The 20183-nt window shown below is 37.2% G+C and overlaps 1 protein-coding gene and 1 long non-coding RNA gene across 3 annotated transcripts in view; one reads left to right on the top strand and one right to left on the bottom strand.

Annotated features, from left to right (window-relative positions):
- Nucleotides 1–1471: 1471 nt before the first annotated feature.
- The window catches only part of slc41a1 (solute carrier family 41 member 1), a 29573-nt gene continuing 10861 nt past the window's right edge, over nucleotides 1472–20183 (bottom strand). For both annotated transcript variants that reach the window (XM_024269566.2, XM_036211794.1), the window contains 9 exons: nucleotides 19882–19989; nucleotides 13900–13971; nucleotides 11449–11593; nucleotides 11202–11348; nucleotides 9871–10018; nucleotides 8330–8409; nucleotides 7048–7182; nucleotides 6808–6956; nucleotides 1472–5508 (listed from right to left, as the gene is read on the bottom strand). In XM_024269566.2, coding sequence (XP_024125334.1) covers nucleotides 5323–5508; nucleotides 6808–6956; nucleotides 7048–7182; nucleotides 8330–8409; nucleotides 9871–10018; nucleotides 11202–11348; nucleotides 11449–11593; nucleotides 13900–13971; nucleotides 19882–19989 — 1170 coding nt within the window. In that variant the 3' untranslated portion in view covers nucleotides 1472–5322. The remainder of the gene's footprint in view (nucleotides 5509–6807; nucleotides 6957–7047; nucleotides 7183–8329; nucleotides 8410–9870; nucleotides 10019–11201; nucleotides 11349–11448; nucleotides 11594–13899; nucleotides 13972–19881; nucleotides 19990–20183) is intronic.
- Nucleotides 5134–20085, top strand: LOC112144792. Its single transcript, XR_002918971.1, has 3 exons — nucleotides 5134–5272; nucleotides 5363–5513; nucleotides 19829–20085. It is a non-coding gene; the product is annotated as an uncharacterized LOC112144792 (long non-coding RNA).

Raw genomic sequence — 20183 nt, 5'->3', positions numbered from 1 at the left:
GCAAATTATGGACTTGGGGGGACTTTAGATCTGATGTTGACTCACTGACTGCATATAAGAACTGGACTGAGTGACGGAACCCATAGAAAATGATGTCAGTTCAGTCGCCATTTTTTTCACAAAATGGGGGTTGCCATGTTGGAACCAGGTGTTGTCAGTACACACTGATGTTCAAGTTTATAACTTGCATAACTTGAAAAATATGTAAGGGATAATACCCGACAAAGTGTGCGTTATGAGAAATTAACGCACGACGCGGAGGCCTAAACCGTCCGACGCGAAGCGGAGGACGGTTGCCTCCGTGAAGTGCGTTAATTTCTCATAATGCACTCTTCGGAGGGTATTATCCCGCTTATACCATGGTCTTTACAAAATAAATAAACATTTAATCAATATTTAGTACTTTATTCTTGTTATTTCTTTGGTATAGCTCATTTTTTCACAAAAAAGCGGACTATTTGATGCGTGATGCGGTTTGTTGTCACGGTGACAAGGAACACGGCATGAAGCCTGAAGCCGTTACAGACCTCAGCCGCAGCGGTAAAGTGTCGCTGTTTTGAAAGAAAGACCCGGAAAATTAGGATATTTTTCTTCTTTTTCTGTCGTTAATCCTTCAGTGAGCAGCTAGAACATATTCAGCTTCTGTCTGTGTTTCATTTCACGGCAGGTCAGGTTCGTTCTTCTGAGCTGCTCTAAAGCAGAAACTCCCTCTTGTGGTGAAACAGAAGACTACACCTTTCATGTCGAGTGGTGTTTTATTAGAAGGAGAATAACCAATTTGTCAATATTAATTTACCTTACAAAATGAGAGGAATATAAATGCTGGTCGCTACAATAAGTTGAATAAAGCATCAGTTCAGAGAGAAAGTTCATCCATTACTGCTTGTTTTGTCCAGACGATGAAGGAAAAATGTGTTTTAAAGAAGCCTGCGCAGTGATATCGAACGTTTGGTCTGTGTGACCGGAACTTCTTTTTTAGGTGTGCGTTATTACTGTGCATTATCAGTTTTTAATGCACACCCAGCAGCCAATCAGAATCGAGTATTCACCCAGACCATGGTATAAAGTGGAATAAAAGTTGGATTTGCAAAAACAAAAAAAAAAAAGTTGAAAGAAAGGTGTAAAAACAAGAATTGTTATTCTGACAAATTTGACTGAGTAAATGCTAATTATTTTTCCACAAAGTCTATGGGATTTTGGCCTCTTGGAGCCAGCAGGTACTTCCTGTTTGGAACATGAAGAGGGAGGGGCCAGCCAGTCCAGTTCTTATATACAGCTAATTTTTCACAAATGTCCAGACTCGTCAGATGTGGCTCCCGCTTGGTTTGAACTGTAGTCTGAGACATGACTACCACTAACATAAACCAGCATGGGGGTATATTTTATGGCAATTGAACAGAAACGTTACTTTTGTTACAGGATTAAGGGGTAACAGTTTCAACAAAAGCTACAATAAAACAGTGGAACAGTATGAAATAATATAGTCATTTATTTCCAGCAAATTACAAATACAGAAAGTGTGCCCCCCCCAAAAATTCCTCTTCCTCTGAGGTTGTACAGAGTGAAGTCTCTGGTACATTTGACATTAGCTTTTCTTCAAAGGCAGCAGAGCTGACAAGCAAACATCTAGAGGTTTGATCTTGATGTTAACAAACTGAAGTTGAGCGCGGCTCCCCGTGAGGGTTCGGAGGTTAACAAGGCAGCAGCAGCTGGGAACAAGTTCAGAGGGCTGGGAATAGGGTGGGGGGGTTCAGCCCTCACATGGTCAAAAACATGGACCAGTTTCCACTGCCATATCCTGCAAACGTATTATTGCATCACAAGTAATCAACAGACTGTACATCCTTTATTAAACGAATTAAAGAGGCAAACCTAACTCCTGATGGGTTACTCTGAGTTGAGCTTGGCTCTGTTTACGTTAAGGCAGTTTTGTGTCTCTGCAAACGTTCGAAGAGTGGTGTTAGGCTCGAAAGGATAAGGAGAAAAAAAGCTTGACATGGTGCCAAACTGAGCCAAAATGGCAACATAAACAACCTTATATATAGAATAAATACCATATGTACAATTTGCCTTATGTGCTTTTCAAATAAATAGACATAGCATTACATGCCCCCTTGAAGAAGTATTCACACCTTTCTGCTGATGTGGAGACAGTACGCTGGCACCTGGATGGTAAAAGTGTAAATAATGTTGAGCCAAAATGGAAAGAGATGCAACTTTTCTGCATCAAATGCAAAGTGAAGACACTAAGCAGCCTGCAGTGCCCCCTGCTGGTAGTGTGCAAACTCCAGTACTCTGCTGAATTAGTTGAAGTGGTTGATGAACCTTTTGACACACAAACAAAAAGGATGTTTTACAGTTAATTCAAAGATTAGAAAGAGAAAAAAAAAAAAACATTTTTTGACATTGAAAACAAACTCTTTAAGACCAGAAGATTTTTTTTCAATAAACACATAAAAGGATCAAGTTGTGCACATTAGCACTATGTGTCCCGCACATGCATTCTGCTGCTGGCCCCTATTTTAAAAAGAGAGGAGGGTTGATGAATTGTGGGTAATTTTTACACTAGCAGAAAGAGATGAACAGTTTTTGAAGGTAAAGTTACCAAACAGGATGGGATGGAAGAGGAAAAATAATGTTTAAGGAAAATTAAAGCCCCTAAATCAACTTTTGACCAGTTCAGTTTATGGTGCTCAGTTTTAAAGACAAGTATATTAGAAGGTAAAAGCTCGTGGGTGAAATGCCTCAAAACCTGATTACACCAGAAGCTAATACACGCAAAAGAGCATTTTGGTTTAAAATAACATTTTATTTAATGGATTATAACTTTAATTTAGGATTTTAAATGTATTTACAGAATTTTGCCCAACTGTCCTCAAAAGTTCCTGTAACAAAAAAGTCAGATTTCTGAATATGGAGAAAAATAAAACTAAAAAGTAAACAAAACATATCCTTAACAAATGAACGATGGAAGCTTTGGAGCAACAAATGTAAGTAAATTAAGATAAATAGGACTATTTCCCGTTTTCTTCTTCTTCTTTTACATAGTGGGTTTTAATTTGTTAATGGCACGTTTCAAATTTTCTAATGTAAAGAAAATAAATTAAAAACAAAAGATGCAGTGAAAATTATAGTTTTCTGGTGGAAGATTATTTTTCTCCTTTTTTTACTTTGCAATTTATTCCATAAATGAATAAATTTCCTTTCATTAAGACTTATACCAGGATTTTAAAAAAGCATGTAGCTGTAAAATGGCCGAATGACCCGCTCAGCTGTTAGCTAACTCCTAAGCGAAACGGTTAGCAGACTCAGATAGCTACGTAGCTAATTATCTAACTGTTTTGAGAAGTCAGCTAGCTAATGAGCTAAACGATTAACTGTCAGTTATTTTTGGGCAAACTGAAAGGCAAGTAGACAATATTTTTTTAACTAGTTATTTTAAAAAGTAATGGTAGTTTTCAGCCTGCTGATTAGCTTTTTGGTTAACTAGCATTAGCATTTGTTAGCTTGCCAATTAGCCGAAGCTTTTCATTTGTAGCAAATTTGTATTTATTTTTTTGGAACTAATTTTTATAACTTTCAAATTTTGCTTGTAATATTCTTTTAATGTGTTATATTTTAAAGGGTAAATTTCATTAAGGTAAAACAAATTAAGTTGCATTAGCATCTTAAATTATGGTGACACATTTCAAATATGGATCAACTCTATTCAGTCACATTTTAGTGGTAAAAATCCAGCTTTAGTTTACAACTTTTAGTTTTGTTTCTTTTTTTTCATCCTATTTTATAGAATAAAATAAAATATTTATTAACTTTTAAATGCATTGTAAAGACAAAAGTCTTCAGTTTTTGGGAGGAACTTAAAGTGGCTAAAAAAACATGAAAGTGACTATTTGCACGAAATTTTCTATATATGTGCGGCTAGTGTTGAACTTTTTTCTTTGCCGTATGGACGCAGAGGGCGGATTACGATTAGGATTAAGTTCAGAGTTAAATACGGTTCCTGAGCGCAGCCAAGTCTGCAGCTCACCGCTCCCCAAAGATATGGATCAAATATGAAGAACAAATTTCACACATCTAGGTGCGTGACAACTAATAGGACTTTAACTTTGAATACGACCAAAACAAAATTTTGCCTTGGACGCACTTAAAATACGTGCGATTGATGCAGCAATGCAGCAACTTGGCCGCTTGTACGTGTGGCCAACATGAATTTCCATCAATTTTTGTGCTGGTCGCACAATAATACATGTGAATAACAGCCAAAAAAACATTGCTGCTCTTTTTTTTTGTGACTTTGAAACACACAGTATGTTTGGCTGGTGATTTCAAATAGAAGAACTGGAAATGTTTTCTTCTGAAACAATTGGCAACAATGAATTATATTTGTACACATATTCTTGATTCTTCACATATTGTGTTTGATTCATTTTTCTCGTGGATAGTCCTAATTTTTTAATTTTGGTAGATTCAGCGAAGCTATCTTTGTATTTTAATGAACATCAGCAGAAACTAATGAGGCAATCATTAAATGTTTACAAAAAAACGCCCTAGAATGCTGTGCTGCATCGACCTCAATTCGATGCTTCTTTTTTGCAATTCTAAAAGACAGAGGCATTAAAAAATAAAGATTACAGCCCATATTTGTGCTCAAATGAAGCTATGGGAAAAGGCAAGAAAGGAATTTAGGTCCAGTCCCCTGTGGTGAGACCACAGCCTTCCCTCATACCATAATAAGGCCAAAATAATTAATTTTGATATTTAGCAAAATGCTAAATTAAACTAGACTTTGTGTAATATTCATCCTGTAAATAGCACTTAGTGGTGAAACATTCTTGTTTTCAGACATATATATATGTATATACTCTCTTTTATCACGGTGGCTTCAAGTGTTAAAAGCTTAAAAAAAAAGAGGGCTAACATCCCCATTGAAAATAATGAGGACTTGTTGTGCATGTTGAACAAATTGCTATTCAGATTCTTAATCAACCAACAATCAGTCAACAAACATAAAAAGAGTGGTTGGATATTAATTCAAATACAGAAGGGGTAGTAGAGTCTGGGGGATTTGCTGGGTGGTTAGCAAGAGATATCCTTGTTTCCATAGTGACAGAAAGGCAATGTCTGGATTTTCTGGGCCCTAAAGTGATCAAGTCCAGCCACATCCTGATATCCACTGTGAGCGATGGGATCATCCTGAGCCATGACGACATTTAGCCCTTTTTGTTTGTCCACTCTCAGACACACAGTCGTCCATCCATGCGCGCTTACAGTACGTCTGAGGGATTTTATTTGTACTTTTAGTGCGAATGTTTCTGGTGTTCAGTCGCCCACATTCATGTCTCTGTCCCCAATGAACCAGCGCATGTGAAAGCAGAGGGCGAGGAAGCCCGTCCCCAGGAGGTCGCCCAGGGCGGTCAGGTACGGGATGGAGAAGTTGTCTGGGTCCATGCCCCGCCCCCACATCCAGTGAACCATCCAGTCTGCCAGGTAGAGGAGGATCATAACCTGGGGTAAGTCAAAACGAATAAAGTTAATGCTCACAGTAAACAGACAGTTCAACCTTTAATTCAGTGATACACATATGTAACAGTGAACGCCTGGTGCATTCTTGTTCTGCTGGAACATTTCTTCTCTGATATATCATCGGTCTGCTAAGGCGCCCCCTTACCATGTAGATGTAACCTCTAATCCTGACTGGATTTTAACCCTTGTGTGTTTTAACCCTATCCTAGGTATGTTTACATTAAAAGTGGGGTCATCTGGACCACACAAGACAGCGTGCTGAAGTATTTATTTTTTTCAGGCATTTTTTTTATCTTCACTGTTGTCGGTGGCAGGCATAAAATCCTGTCCATGACAAATCATGGGAGGGATCACACGTCAGTATGAGGGTGGGGTCATCTGGGCCCCATAACAGAGCACATGGGTTAAAGCCATTGCCTCACCACTCAAAATCCAATAAGTTAACCCTTCAACGCCAAAGGCTTTAGCTATAGCGTTGACATTTGTTAGACTACGGTAACTCTTCAGGGTCCAGGCGAGGGTCAGGGCAGGCAGCAAACAATCAGAGTCAAAGACAAAGCAGGACCAGATGAAGCAGAAGATCAGGTCAGGATGATGGCACAAACAAGACTTCGCACTGAGCAGATCTCAGTGCTCTGAGTAAATACTGAGACCAAAGAAATGCTAGTAGGAAAAGTTAAGGTTATGATTATGGTTCTGGTTTGGGTTAATGCACCAAATGGTTCCTGATCGCAGCTGCAGCTCTAGCTGCGTGACAGCTAAAGGGACTTCATTACATACTGCGACCAGTAACAGCAGTTAGATGCATTTGGATGCACATAAAATTTGTGAAAACAATACAGGAATCTGCGTCTTACCTGCATCTATTACATGTGGGCAACATGAATTTCCATCAGTTTTTGAGCTGGTCGCGGGTAAATACGTCCAAATAACATTAACCTTAGCAAGTTACCTTCGAAGTTCGCTACATTCGCAACACATACAATTTAAATCCTTTTTGCATTTTTTTTATTTTGGAGTATTTTGCTAGAAAAAGGAACAATGTGCCTAACATTGTTTATAGTGATTTATGGTTGCTCCAAAATACTTTTTTAAACTCCAAATACTCCACTATTTCCACAGAAACAACAGCCCACTGCCCCAACCAGAAATGACTGAGCGGTCATGTATTGAATGCAGAAGTAGGTCGTGAATTTCGCCAATACAACCCTTAAATCTGCACCCAGACAGAATATTTTTCCAGCTTTTTCTTGATGTCTTTCAGTACTTGATTATGCATACCTGCAGTAGTGCAGCTGCCAGATAAAAGGTGATGAAGATGGGTGTGATGGTGGTGTGCCCTCCTCTCAGAGAGTTGATGGTATAGAGGAAGACGAGGTGACCTGGAGCAACCAGGAGGAAGAGCACACGGGCTGAACGAGAGTTGACCGCTGAAACCGAGGACAGAGGAAAAAAATCACAAGTTAAATCTAAATCTGCACTTTTTCAGTTTGCTGGTAACTCCAGTCCACAGAAACTTACTGGAGCCAAAGAAAGAAGTGCAAGGTGTGGGGCACTTCCTGGGGGAGGGGCTAGGCTCTCCCATGGGAAGACAGTTCATGTGGAGATAGGTGGAAATTCGACTGGCCTGCACTGCCACCAGATTACCCCCAACACCTTCGGTGAAAAGACGACAAGCAAACATTATGAAACAGACAATGAACCAAACATCTACAAAAACAAAGAGGAGATGGCTAGTTTAAAACAACTTCTGTTTCAAATTGGTTTTTGTATGCAAATGACAACTACTTTCTAATGAATCTTAATCAAGATTTTTCTTCTAGAACATCACAATAAAACTCCACTGTTCCCTCATTTATAGCAGGAAATATGTTATAAAAATAACCTACAACCGGTGGAATCCATGTAGTCACCTTAATATTTCATATGTATTATAGATGTTTTAATAGCTGTAAAACCTCTCATTAAACACTTTATACATGTTTCTCAGACAGACTGTAACAATTTAACATTTTTCTGTCTTTTTTAACTCTCAAAGTTCTAACATTCATAGAAAAATAAGAACGAAATCATAAAATAAAAACAAGGATCTGATTGTAATAGAAGATTTATGTAAATTTGGCAAACTGAACACATTCTGTACAGGAGACACGGTATGGACAATGTTCTGAAGCTAATTAGGATGCAGAACATAAGGTGCTGTATAAAACTAAAACATTTTTTTTTTAAATTGTGCAAATTTGAACCTAAAAAAATCTGTGAAAAAGATTGACTGTGAGGGGTGAACCGCAATATATTGACTACTGTGTCTGAAACTAAAGAAAGTTTAGAAGTAAACTAGTGTCAAAATAAAGGTCAGATAATGTAACATAAAACCTGAGATACTGGTTATCTCAGGTTAAATATCAGGGTCTTCATCCTGTAAAATGTGAAATCCCCTTTGTGTTGTTAAAACCCAACTTTTTCAGGAATTTCTTCTTCAATATGTTATCATTGTTACCTAGTCCAGACAAGCTGTCACATCAAACTAGATATAATTAATCAATATCTGCTAAATTTAAAACAGGAAGTTTCAAAGTAAAGGGTTTAGTCTAACTTCCCTTCACTTAGACCTTGAGCCACCAAGCCCAAGACTTGTTTTTAATTTGAAATCCCCATTGTGTATTTTACTGCACCCAAGAAAACGCCAACGATTCAATAAAAATGTTTATAGCTATATCACAATACTGTTTACACAAATCTAGGGTTTGTTATCTCCGTCATTTAGTACTTCTTGTGGCAGATCCAGTTCTCAGATACTCACCGTTGATGACTGGTGTGAAAACAGCCATTCCAGCAAAGTTGGGGTTGGTGACAGTTTTGTCAAGGATCAATCCTCCCACACTGAAAAAAGAGAACCACTCTTCATGAAACAGCTCTCTGTGTACTCTTTTATCACCCTTAAGAAGTTTTGTGAAAATTATTACTAGCTTTAAAGAGGATCTTTACTGTATACCAATAGACTAAATTAAAAAAAATAGTAATTTGGAGGTAAGAAATAAAATGTTGGTTTGGTCACAAAATCCAGCATTATGAATAGTTCTTTTAGCACGTTTTTGGAGGTTGAAGAGGGGATGTAGTTGTTGCCGCACACTTCAATACAGTATATTAAATGTGGCATTACTAAAGAACAAAACAATGTATGCAGTGATTTGTGTTGTATGTTCACTATCAATTATTCCAATACTTTTTGATATTTTACTATGAATATGTCTAATGTGTGGTTTCCAAGTTAATTTATGATCAATTATAACACCCAAGAATTACATTTTTGTTCCATTTATGTGTGCCTAACAGGATTATCTAAGAACTTTCTAAAGTTGATGGATAGCTTATTTATACCTAGGGCTGCCACAAACGATTATTTTAGTAGTCGACTAATCATTTTTTCCGATAAGTCGATTAATCGGGTTCATGTGCAAAGTGGATGTAAAGAATGTGAATGCTGTAAGCTGAAGATGCTAGTCCTGATACTTGAAGATGCGGAATTTAATAGCTAAAAATGCGACTGAAATACTAGCTAAACTCAAAATTAGCCTTAAAAATGGAAAAAATCCTAAATTAGCCAAAACAGTGAGCATGTAGCTGAAATATTAGCTAAACTATAAAATAGCCTAAAAAACAAACCAAAGAAAAGCTTAAGTTAGCCAAAACAGCTAGCATGTAACTGAAATATTAGCTAAACTCCAAAGTAGCCTAAAAACAAAAAAGCCTAAATTAGCTTAAACAGCTAGCATGCAGCTGACATATTAGCTAAAATCTAAAATAGCCTAAAAAATGTTTAAAAAAAGCTTAAGTCAGCCAAAATAGCTAGCATGCAACATTAGTTGAACTCCAAAGTAGCATAAAAAACCTTAATAAATGCCAAAACAGTCCAAAAAGCTAGCAGAATGTCATTATAACTATCAACTTTACAACACTCCGACTCCATATAATATAAAGTAACGACTAATTGACTATTAAATTAATCGTCGACTATTTTAATAGTCGATTAGTCATCGATTAGTCGACTAATCGTGTCAGCCCTATTTATATCCATCCGTGTTTTTAGTTTTGTCAACTCAGAATGTATAATTTTGTAAGGTTATTGAAGTTATCATCTGAATAGAATACATTTGTATCATCAGCAAAAAGTACTATTTTTTAAAAATTCACACTTTAAAGATGTAATTAATGTAGAGAATGAATAATTGACTTTCAACGCACCATAACTTAGGCAAACACTATTTATTTTTGTTAGATCCACTGTTCTTTCCTCATTTCCCAAACTCAACACATGCTGGACCTGCCTTTAACAACACATACCTGCTGATCGCCATGGCAATAATGACCGGCTCCCAGCCAGAATAGAGGACTTCTCTGGTGGAGGGGATCTTCCTAGCGATCAGCACCCACAGAGGGCACATAGCCACGAACGCTGCACACACCAGCGGGTTGGCGTAGTCGTTGTACTCTGAGTAGGAAGAAATGATAGAAAAGTCATATTTGAAAATAATGGAACCAAAAAAGTGAAAATTTCACCATTTTAATTTTAGAAGTCAGGTAAAATCAGAATCCAACTAGAAAGGATAAACATGCAGCTGCACACAAGACAAAATCTGACAAACATGCTCTCGTCCTGCAGGAGGCAGTGTTGCAGCTCCACTCACACTGCGGGAGATGGATCACTCACAAGCCCCAGACACCAGCTGTGTTTTCGCAGCCAAAATATCCCAAATATTCTGAATTTAGCAGCCCAGTGTGGTGTTCAAAGCAGCACCGTAAAGGCTCTGACTGAGGCAGGAGTCACATGATCCCTGCTCTCCGTTTCGTCTGCCTGCAGCTGGAGATGACGGAGCTGCGGGGAGCTCGGCGGAGCTGGGTGTGTCGCCGGTGAAGACACCGACGCAGACCTAACAATAGAGCCAAAATAACTGCAGGCTGTGGCCCTGGAGCGCAGCGAGATGAGATGGGAGGCTTTTTATCCTTATTTACTGCGCACAGCCAGAAGCAGCACCGCCTTTCACACATTCAACGTTTGCTACTCCTCTTTTAGTACTTCAAAGGCTTTTTGAAGCAGTGTGAAAAATATAGCAACCTGAGTGATTCCATCACTGAAATTATTGTCGCAACTTTAAACAAAAAAAGGGTCTTTGATAGTCATCTGGGAGCTGTCAGCAATCTCCATCTTCCTCTGCAAGATGCTTTAGGGACTTTTGCAAAGAAAAAAAACATTCAGGACAACTTTATACTAAAATCTCTACTCAGATATGATGAAAATTAAAGAAAGTTTTGATGCCACAGAGAGATTAAACATCAATAAGATATAAATCAGAACAATCCTTTTAGTGGAAAAGAAGGCAAAAAGTTAAAAGAAACTCTTCTTTTTTTTGGATAATTTTTAAAGACTCGCTCTGATGAAAATGATGTTTTTAACATGAGCCAATAGGGTAACTCTGCCTGTTGGTATTAAGTCAACTAACAAAACCTGTGTGCTCTTTGACACTGCATTTCTTCAGTCAAACCCTTCATGTAATCAAGCTCCTCATAATGTACACTGGTTAACATTTAAGTATGAAGACTTTTCTGATAGAAAAAAATTTAAATGTTCTCAGTCCCAGACCATCATGTGGGGCGTTCAAGGGGACGTGTGTTACCTAGCTCCTTGTAGAGCCCAGTGGAGATGCCCGCCAGCAGGGAAAGGGTGATCAGGTCTCCCAGGCTCGCCGCAATTGGTGTGGCCACATTGTCAGGGTTGATGCCAACTTTCCTGGACGCGATGATGACGCCAATCATGATGAGACCTATAATAGTTAGCACACGAGTTTCCTGTCACTTGATTTTCCCTTGAGCGTTTACCATTATACAAAAGGTCAGATCGAATGTAACAGACAATGACTGTACCGAGGATGAGCGAAGCAATGAAGGCAGTGGCAACGCTGGAGGCGCACAGCAGCACGGCATGACCCAGCCTGAAGTGTCCCTCTGGGATCCAGCCAAAGATCACAGCAGCTATGGAAGCCAGGAACCCCACCACTGTCGCCTGGACCTACACAAACACACACACTTTAAAATGCTTCATTGTCCAGTGCAGCTGATATATGACACCCACAGATTTCCAATGTCCCAGCCTGGTTACACTTAATGCTCTTCTTATATACACACTACACAAAGATAGACAACACTAATGTTTGTTGTTGTCACAATTCCATAATTATCTCTTCAAGTAATAAAGAGAGTCTTTAGTTCTAAGTAAACCACAGCACATGTCTGTCCCCGTGAGGGTTCACCCTTACCCGAAATAGGAGAAGGTTACATGTACATGTGTTCTAGGAAGTACAGTCCTCTTGGTTATACGATACAACCACACTAAATCAGAGCTGTGACAGAGAAACTAAGATGAGCATGTAGAATAAGTTTAAGATTTTTTGGTTAAAGTGAATTAAAGCACAGAAGTTACAGACTGACCCTTTTAGTTTAAACATTATCTAGTTCACTATGTCTTTACTTTAGAGACAAGAATGTGAGAACAGAGTGGCAGCTATAGCTTCCTTCTGATCATGCCTGAGTTTTTTCCTTTTTATCAGTTGTAAATTTTTGTAATTTGTAATATTGGTATTTTTGATGGGCATCTCTTTCTTTACTAAATAATAAACATTCCAAGAAAATCGTATGGTTAAGTCAAAAACAAAACTTTGTATTTATTTGACCATTTTACAATGCAAGAAACCTCCAAGAAGCTGTAAAGCACTAGTTTTGTGAATACTTTTAAGACTTTTTTTCTCACAGTGGGAAAACAAGAAGTAAATCCTACTATTTTGTCAAAGTTAGCATTGGAAAATAAATCCCACTAAATTCTGCAAGGCTGTTAGTCTTAAACATACCTACTTGATTAGAATAACCAATTAGCTTTTGAAGTTAGCATTAGCATATTATATTTGCTAAAATATTTAAGATTGATATACATTTGAAACGAGAAAAAAACTACACAAAGAAAAAAAATAGGCTATGAATGAATCCCCTCTCGACTCTCTAACTACAGTCTAGTACCATATAGTACTAGGCTATCCAAGGCCCTGGGATTTAAAAGCAATTCGGACACCATGCTTACTGCTTTTTTTTTAATGACAAATTTGACGTCATCAATTTCAACCCTATCAATACGAGAATGTCACAACAATTTTTTATGAATCGCCAGTGATCTGATAATGAAAACTTTGATGTTTGCTTAAAAAACACATTTTTTTGAGGGAAAAAAAATTGTTCAAACGCAATGCATTGTGGTTTATATTCTCAGAGCTAATGATCATTGATGCTCCCTGGTTTTTCCATAGAGAATTCTGGGAAATTTCTAGGGCACTCGATTTTGGAATTGTAGATTCGGACAGCACTACTAAATGGTGAACGTAAAATGTAGTGGACTTCGTGAAAGAAACCAGACATAGCTCTAGTCTCTTATCGAAACCATGCTAATACGCTAAAATGTATCAAGCTATTGGGCTCAGAGGTGCAAATTAGCTTCTTTGGCAAAAACATTCCACAATTCAATTAAAATATGTGTGATTAGCCATAACTTAAAAGCTCTGCTTATATAACTAGGGTTTGCATTGAACTATCTCCACTTGGTGAAAAAAAACAAACATTCAAAGTTTCTGTAGCATTAGCATACTGTTGCTAGCTTTTGAGACAATTATGCTACTTTTAACTGGTGAAAAAAAATCAACATGGCTTCAGAACTGAAATACTTAAGCAATATAGAAAAGTGGGCTAATGTTATGTTTTGTGTTGTGTAAAAAGGGATTAAAAATTCTTTGAAAGTTAGCATTAGCAGGTAACACGTGGGATGTGCTCATATCTTATACAGAGATACGATCATATAACAGAACATACTATTTAAATTAGCATTTTAGCTATAGTTACAAACACTTACTTATACTTAAAAGTGGAATTTTCTTAGATTTTCTTCATTAATTGAAGACAAACCAATAAACTACAATAGCTAGTAAAAGAATGCCAGCTATATAAAAAAAATCATGCATATCCATATTCTGAGACCTTCTTAGGAGTGATATTTTGCTCAATTATACTCAAATTCTACAACAAATTAAATAAAAAAATGTATTTATGATTTTTATGTTCTTCTTATTACAACTAGACAGTACCTACAACTCAAGAGGTAATATATATATAATTAAATAGGATGTCCAATCATATTTTCTATCATTTTACTCTATAGAGTAGATTCAGTACCCACGTTTTGTGTCTTTTCTTTTTTCATCTTTACTTTGGATTTGAGACTTATTAAAATTTCCCATAAAAGTGTCATATAAACAAATGACTTTTGTATTAGTGTACCTGGATCAGGGCTAAGTTTCCCATAACCATCTTCCACATGTCCTTGGCTGTATCCATTTGACCAATATTAGCCTGAAAAACAAAGCAAAGCACATCATCATTTCCCATGTTTGTGTGTTGTTCAGTGCAAACGCATGCTTTGGTATCTTGATCCCTTCGGAACAATTGGATGTCAGTTCTCTGGACAAAGACACTCTGATCTGACCCTCCAGCCTGCGGCCGACTCCACTTATGTCATCTCTCCTCTTCTGACACACATACACACACTAATGGTCTCCAGAGTCAAGAGGCTATGGTTGCAGTGGCTTACTGTGTGTCCAAAGCTATGATCCAATCACCCATCCTTTTCCGACTTGTGATTTATTCACAGTTGCAGAGGAAATGGGAATACTCACATAATAAAAATTAAAACTTGATTAATATATCAATTTCTCAATTTTTTTGTGATAAAGATACAATTATTTAATAAAACATAATGTAAATATTTACCTGGCGAAAAAGTGAGGGAAAAAGTTATAACACTGACTCTGATGATGGGATATCCACTGTATGAAGGACATACTGAATGGGAAACCTGCTTAACATGCATTGTACTAATACATCTGAAATAAAATTGATCCATTACACCATTAAAAAGATCAAATATTAACAAAATAGTTGCTTGATGTAAATTTCTTCAGGGAAAGAGCAAAGTGGTGGCTGGGTGGCGTTTGCACCATGACTAACCCACATATTAAGCGGTTTAGTCCTTCCTCAGTTGAATTGACTTGATTTGTAATGACCATCATCCTTGAAATACTTCAAACCAAACATGAGACTCAGGACGCTTGACTTTTACTAAAGCATAATACTTTTTTTAATGTATTCAATTAACTTCACAACTCATGACTTGCCTTGGACTTGAAAAAAATTGGTTATTGATGAGCAACTCTGCTTATATATTCCATCATCCATACATCCGTGAAGAGAAACCCATTGATGCAAGTCCAGGTGATTGCTACATGACATTTTTAACCAAACATTACATTTATTGGAGTCTTTAATGACTAATAAATTCCTGGAAAAAAAAGTATTTATGATTATCAAGGAGTTATCAGTGAGAAATTTCAAAAAGTCTCTGCAACATCAAAATATCCTATTCAACAAAGTTTTTAGTTGACTTTTTATTTCCTAATTAATAAGGTAAATTTCCATTTTATAAATTCTTACTATGAATATTGTGTATGATATTTGGATTAAAGGTTAATGCAACGTTCAGGAGGCCCGATCCAGTGCTTTTATGTATCCATGTAAAACGCAAATAATTTTCAGCATTATAACGTAAAATTAAATCAATTGTGAATGACAAACAGAATTTTCACACCTTCCCCTCCCTAACTTTTTTATACTGGAGATGTCGCTGAAATAAATCATGCTCTTTGAACAACCATAACTTTTCGAGTGCTTGCATAATTAGTCTAATTCCAGCAGATTCTGAGGCTGAGAATAATAGCTTTGCACTAATGCTGTAGTCAAGTGCTGCATATCAGCACAAAGATGCTTTACTCATTTTCTTAGTTTCAGATTCTGTTAGAAGCAGTACCTCAAAGAACGGCAACACCACAGCTAAAGCTCCGGCGTTATAGGGTCAAACATACTTAGCAACCACTACCGCCGGTACTGTAGACCTTTAGGGTGGAAACTGGACTACTGCTGGTCAAAGGCGGAGAGGAGGAGGAGTGGAAAAGCCAAACAGAAGTGCAGAACTTAGTGGGGTAACTTTGAATGTGTGAGTGAGGAGGATGCAGAGAGGAAGGTATGATTCACTGGGGCAAACCCTGGAGGGAGCAGCTAAAAGACAAAGAAGATACTGAGAAGGAAGGTTGAACAGAAGAGACTCTTAAAGCCCAGCTGAGGGATGTTTGAAAGTTCTAACAGCTTCACATCCTCTCAGATGATCACTTGTCTCTTTGACTGCAAGATTCTTGATGCACTCTAACTGATGTAATGGGAAAGACAGATGCTTTCAAAATAGTAATAAGTAGGTTAACCCTTCCTAAAGACATCTTGAGTTGCTTCCGCAAGAGACAATCCAGTTTAGTCATAAATCTGTATGTCTCAGAACAATCAAAATGATTTGAAACAACCAGTTTCTGCCTGACTCCTGTAAAACCTGCTCTGGCTCTTCCACTGGATATCTGAGCGATAATAAGCGAAGAGTTTTTCCTCTCCTCACGTTTCACACCACATGCCACCATCCAGTACACAGAGCAGCACAACACGCCTGACTGCTACGAAGTGTGAATCTACCAGATGCACCCGGATCAACCACCGAGAATGTGTTCCTCGTCAGACGCTGTTATGTAACGTTGTGCCTTCTGCCCGGGCACTTCTACTGTCACTGAACGAACACTGAGACAAACATCTGTGGGCAGACCATGAAAAAATGTCTTAGGTGGGTGGAAACCAATGACTGTACAGGTGAACTGGACCGCGCGAATGTCTTACATCTGTTTCCAACAAAATAAAATCACTTCAGTCGCCATTTTTTTTTGCGATACGTCAGTAAGCAGTGATTGGTCCAAATTGGTCTGAGTCAAGGTTTCTATGGCAACAACTATAGTCAATCAAGAGAATGTTTGTTGGAAGTTCATACCCCTATCATTTAAAAGGGCTTCCAACATTAAAACATTTGAAACGTTGGATGTGCAGGCCAACGGGCGCCACGTACTTTTATTGAGGCATCTGATTGGTCAGTTTATAACTAAAATAACTTGAGCTACAGAAAAAATATAATGAAAGAAAAATTAGGATTAGCAAAAACAATGATTATAGTGACAATTAGATATCCTGAGATGCAGGATGAGTGACACTGAATCATCACTGAGGGAGTCATCTTCAAGATATAGCATTACCTACGATGATGCAAGTGTAAAGTTTGTTAGCTGAATGTGGCCACTGAACATGGCAGAGCTGATAGCTGAAAATGTTGAAACTGATAGCTTGCCAAAATATTAGCTAAAGGCCAAATTATCCAAAAACAGCTAGCATAATGCTAAAATACTAGCTAAACTCAAAATTAGCCAAAAAACTGGAGAAAAGACTAATTTTGACAAACTGCTAGCATAATGCTAAAATATGACTAATTTTGACACACTGCTAGCATAATGCTAAAATATTAGCTAAACTCAAAATTATCCTAAAAGAATAGGAAATATGTCTAGTTTTGACAAAACATCCAGCATAATTCTAAAATATTAGCTAAACTCTAAATTAACCCAAAAATGGAAAAAAGTCCAAATTAGCCAAAAACAGCAAGCATAATGCTAAAATAAAAGCTAAATAGTACATTACCCTAAAAAATACCCAGTAGTTGCTGAACATTTTAAAGTTTGAATGGTTTCTCCATCTGACAGTATGCGGATGTTCACAAGTTTCAAAGTGTAGAAAGTTTTTGAAGGATTTTAGCAATTTCTCCTTCATTTCCTGTGGGGTATATTTTGCTCAATATTTCAAAAATGAATACCAAAGGTACAAGTAGTAATGTTCTGAACGAGCTGAACGTTTTGATTCCAAGATTGCTGAAATTGCTCTAAGTGTGATTGAGTTTTTACGTGCCGAAAAACGTACGGAAAGGAGCAGGAGAATAACTCATGACTGAATAATAGCTGTTCATTTCTCAATAGCATCAATTTGGCATTTTGGCTTCTTAGAATCAGTGGGTACTTCCTGTTTGGAACGCCAGGGGGGAGGGGTGACTCAGTCAAGTTCTCATGTACAGTCAAAGGTAGAAACTCACAGAAACCTGTGGTTTTGTGAAAAAGTTCAAAGAAAGCATAAAATATACAAAGATGTTGCATTGTGGTTACACAAACGTCATCTGGTGTTCTGGAAAGATCACTTGGTGATTCACAAGTGCAGGGAGTTTTAGCAGGTTCACTAACCACGCAGGAACCTGAGAACTCCTCCATTTTTTGGGGGAGCCTGCCAACAGTCATTACATTTTGAGCTGTTGAAACGGGGATTACAATGTTTTTTTTTTTTTTTTTGCAATCATATAAGCGCATTAGGAAACTTAGAGTGGACTTAATCTGCTCATTATTACTGACAACGTGGAAGGAAACGTGGTCCTGCTGGGGTCAGCCCAGCAGCAATGTACCAGGACAACCGCTGGACTCCGGCCAGCTGGTGATGGATGCGAGTCGGCCTGTGCAGGAATATATATCTCTTATTGGAAGCTCTATAAAAGGTCCTTGGCTGGTCTTCTGTGAAAGTCAGCCTCATCTCCTGATGCGTTTCCTGACAGGAACTCCGGCTCACGTTACAAACCTCGACTCCTCTCCGCACATAAAGGTTTTCAGAAACAAAAAAGGCCAGAACTTCAACTTCAAACCGACCTAACTTTTAATTATGAGGTAAAACAAGGTGTTGTCTCACTGAAAGTCTTCAGGTTTAGACTCAGCAGTTCAGGTGTGGAACTGTATGTCAGCGTAATATTTCTCCCAGCAGCCCTCTGTTACCCAGCTACGGTTTCCATGTATACACCTGTTGTTTACTGTCCACTGATAGAGTCCTGACATTAACATTTACTAATGTGGAAAAAGCTCTACGGTGCTGACTTCCTTTATGACTTCATTACCTGTGTGATTAATGCCGGCATAAACCCTATCAATGCTGGGATACGCTCTCATTTGACTGGCATCCAGAAGTTTCAAATAATTTATACACATTTTTTTTATACGATTTTTATATAATTATTTTAACCTTTTTGGTCAGTTTTTTTGCTTGTCACATTATACATTTAGTTTTAACATCGTCATACAATAGCATTATTTATAATAAATAAATATATAAATAAATATAATCAGCTTCCCTCTACCTGCTTTGATTAATTTAGACTTTTAATTTCACATAGCATTTTTTAAGACTAATTTAATCCATCTTTAGCTAATTTAACCTGATTTTATATATTTATAGATTTGGTCATTCAGTCTTTTAGAAATTAATTAAGCACTTTTGTATTTTTTGTAGTAGTTTTTTTTAGTACATTTAACATTTTTGTGCACCTTTGCAGGTCATTTATAATGCAATATAGCTTTTTTCTGTTCTTAATCTGCCAACATTTTTAAAACTTTTTGTCTGTCTTTTCATAGTAAAGCAGTCTGGTACCCTGAAGGAGTTGTAAAGTACTATATACATAAAGCTTCATTCATTCAAGTTTTACTTATCTAACTTTTCGACGCTCATTGTATTCCTGTAATTCATCGACTTTTTATGAAATCAAAATGATTCCAACGTATTCTGAATGACCACTAGAGGCTGGTTGCAAATAAGATCAATTTACAGTTTATCTCTATATTAAAATATCAGATATTACACCAAAAACATTCTTGTGCATAGTTTTTTTTTTTGTGCTTGATGTTAATACCGATTTTTGGTTGAAACGTTCTGGATGGCTCATTTGATTGGTTGACTAGATATGAGGAAAGATAAACAAAAACTTATTTATTCAAAACTATTGTGGGAGGGTACTTCTTTTTCACATCTGTTATTGATTTTATTAGGAATGTTTTTTTTTTTTGGATTGTACAGCTGTATTTTTCTGATTGGTAGGTGGATTACCAAATTTGTTTACTCAATGAAACTCTAATGTTATTTAGTTCTGCCCAGTTGATCATTTTTGGAATATTATTGAGGTGGGTAGAACAAAAGTTATTTTTTTTTATGTACTGAAATAAATGGTCAATTGTATATGTGTCTATAGTTGTTACCTAAGTAAGAAAAAGTAATATTTTCTCAGATATTTTATGTCCTTCAGATCAAATCACTTGTAAGTAAGTGATCTGACAAAGTAGGAGATTAAGTTATTTCTCAATGGGAAATTATGTAATTTAAAGTTTTCAACTGAGTGATGTAACACAGAATCTGACCCTATATTTTTTTTCTGTAGAAGGTGATGACGGTGCAAGTCCCAAACAAGCACCACACACAGGGGTTTCTTACCGCTGTGGAAAGTCTTGAGGCCAGCGTCATCTCCAAGTTGCCTTTGAGCCCCAACAATGCAGGAACCAGAATGAACACCTCCGACACCTCGATGAACACCGTCCAGTGCTGAAATGACAGCATCGTTTAAACCGTTAGATCACATATGTTCAAATGAGAACATAAAGGCAAATAGAAAGTACAATACAACTTGGATGAAGGATATTCTATTTTTTCTGTTATTATTATAAGTGCATAACATTTTGATTACTTTCAAACCCAAGTTTGTCCTTAATGCAGATGGCTGAAGAATAACTATAAAG

The sequence above is a fragment of the Oryzias melastigma genome, linkage group LG5 (assembly GCF_002922805.2).
Source record: "Oryzias melastigma strain HK-1 linkage group LG5, ASM292280v2, whole genome shotgun sequence".
Taxonomy (NCBI): Eukaryota; Metazoa; Chordata; class Actinopteri; order Beloniformes; family Adrianichthyidae; genus Oryzias; species Oryzias melastigma.
The sequence above is the reverse complement of the archived record's forward strand: the minus strand, read 5'-3'. Positions and strand labels throughout refer to the sequence as shown.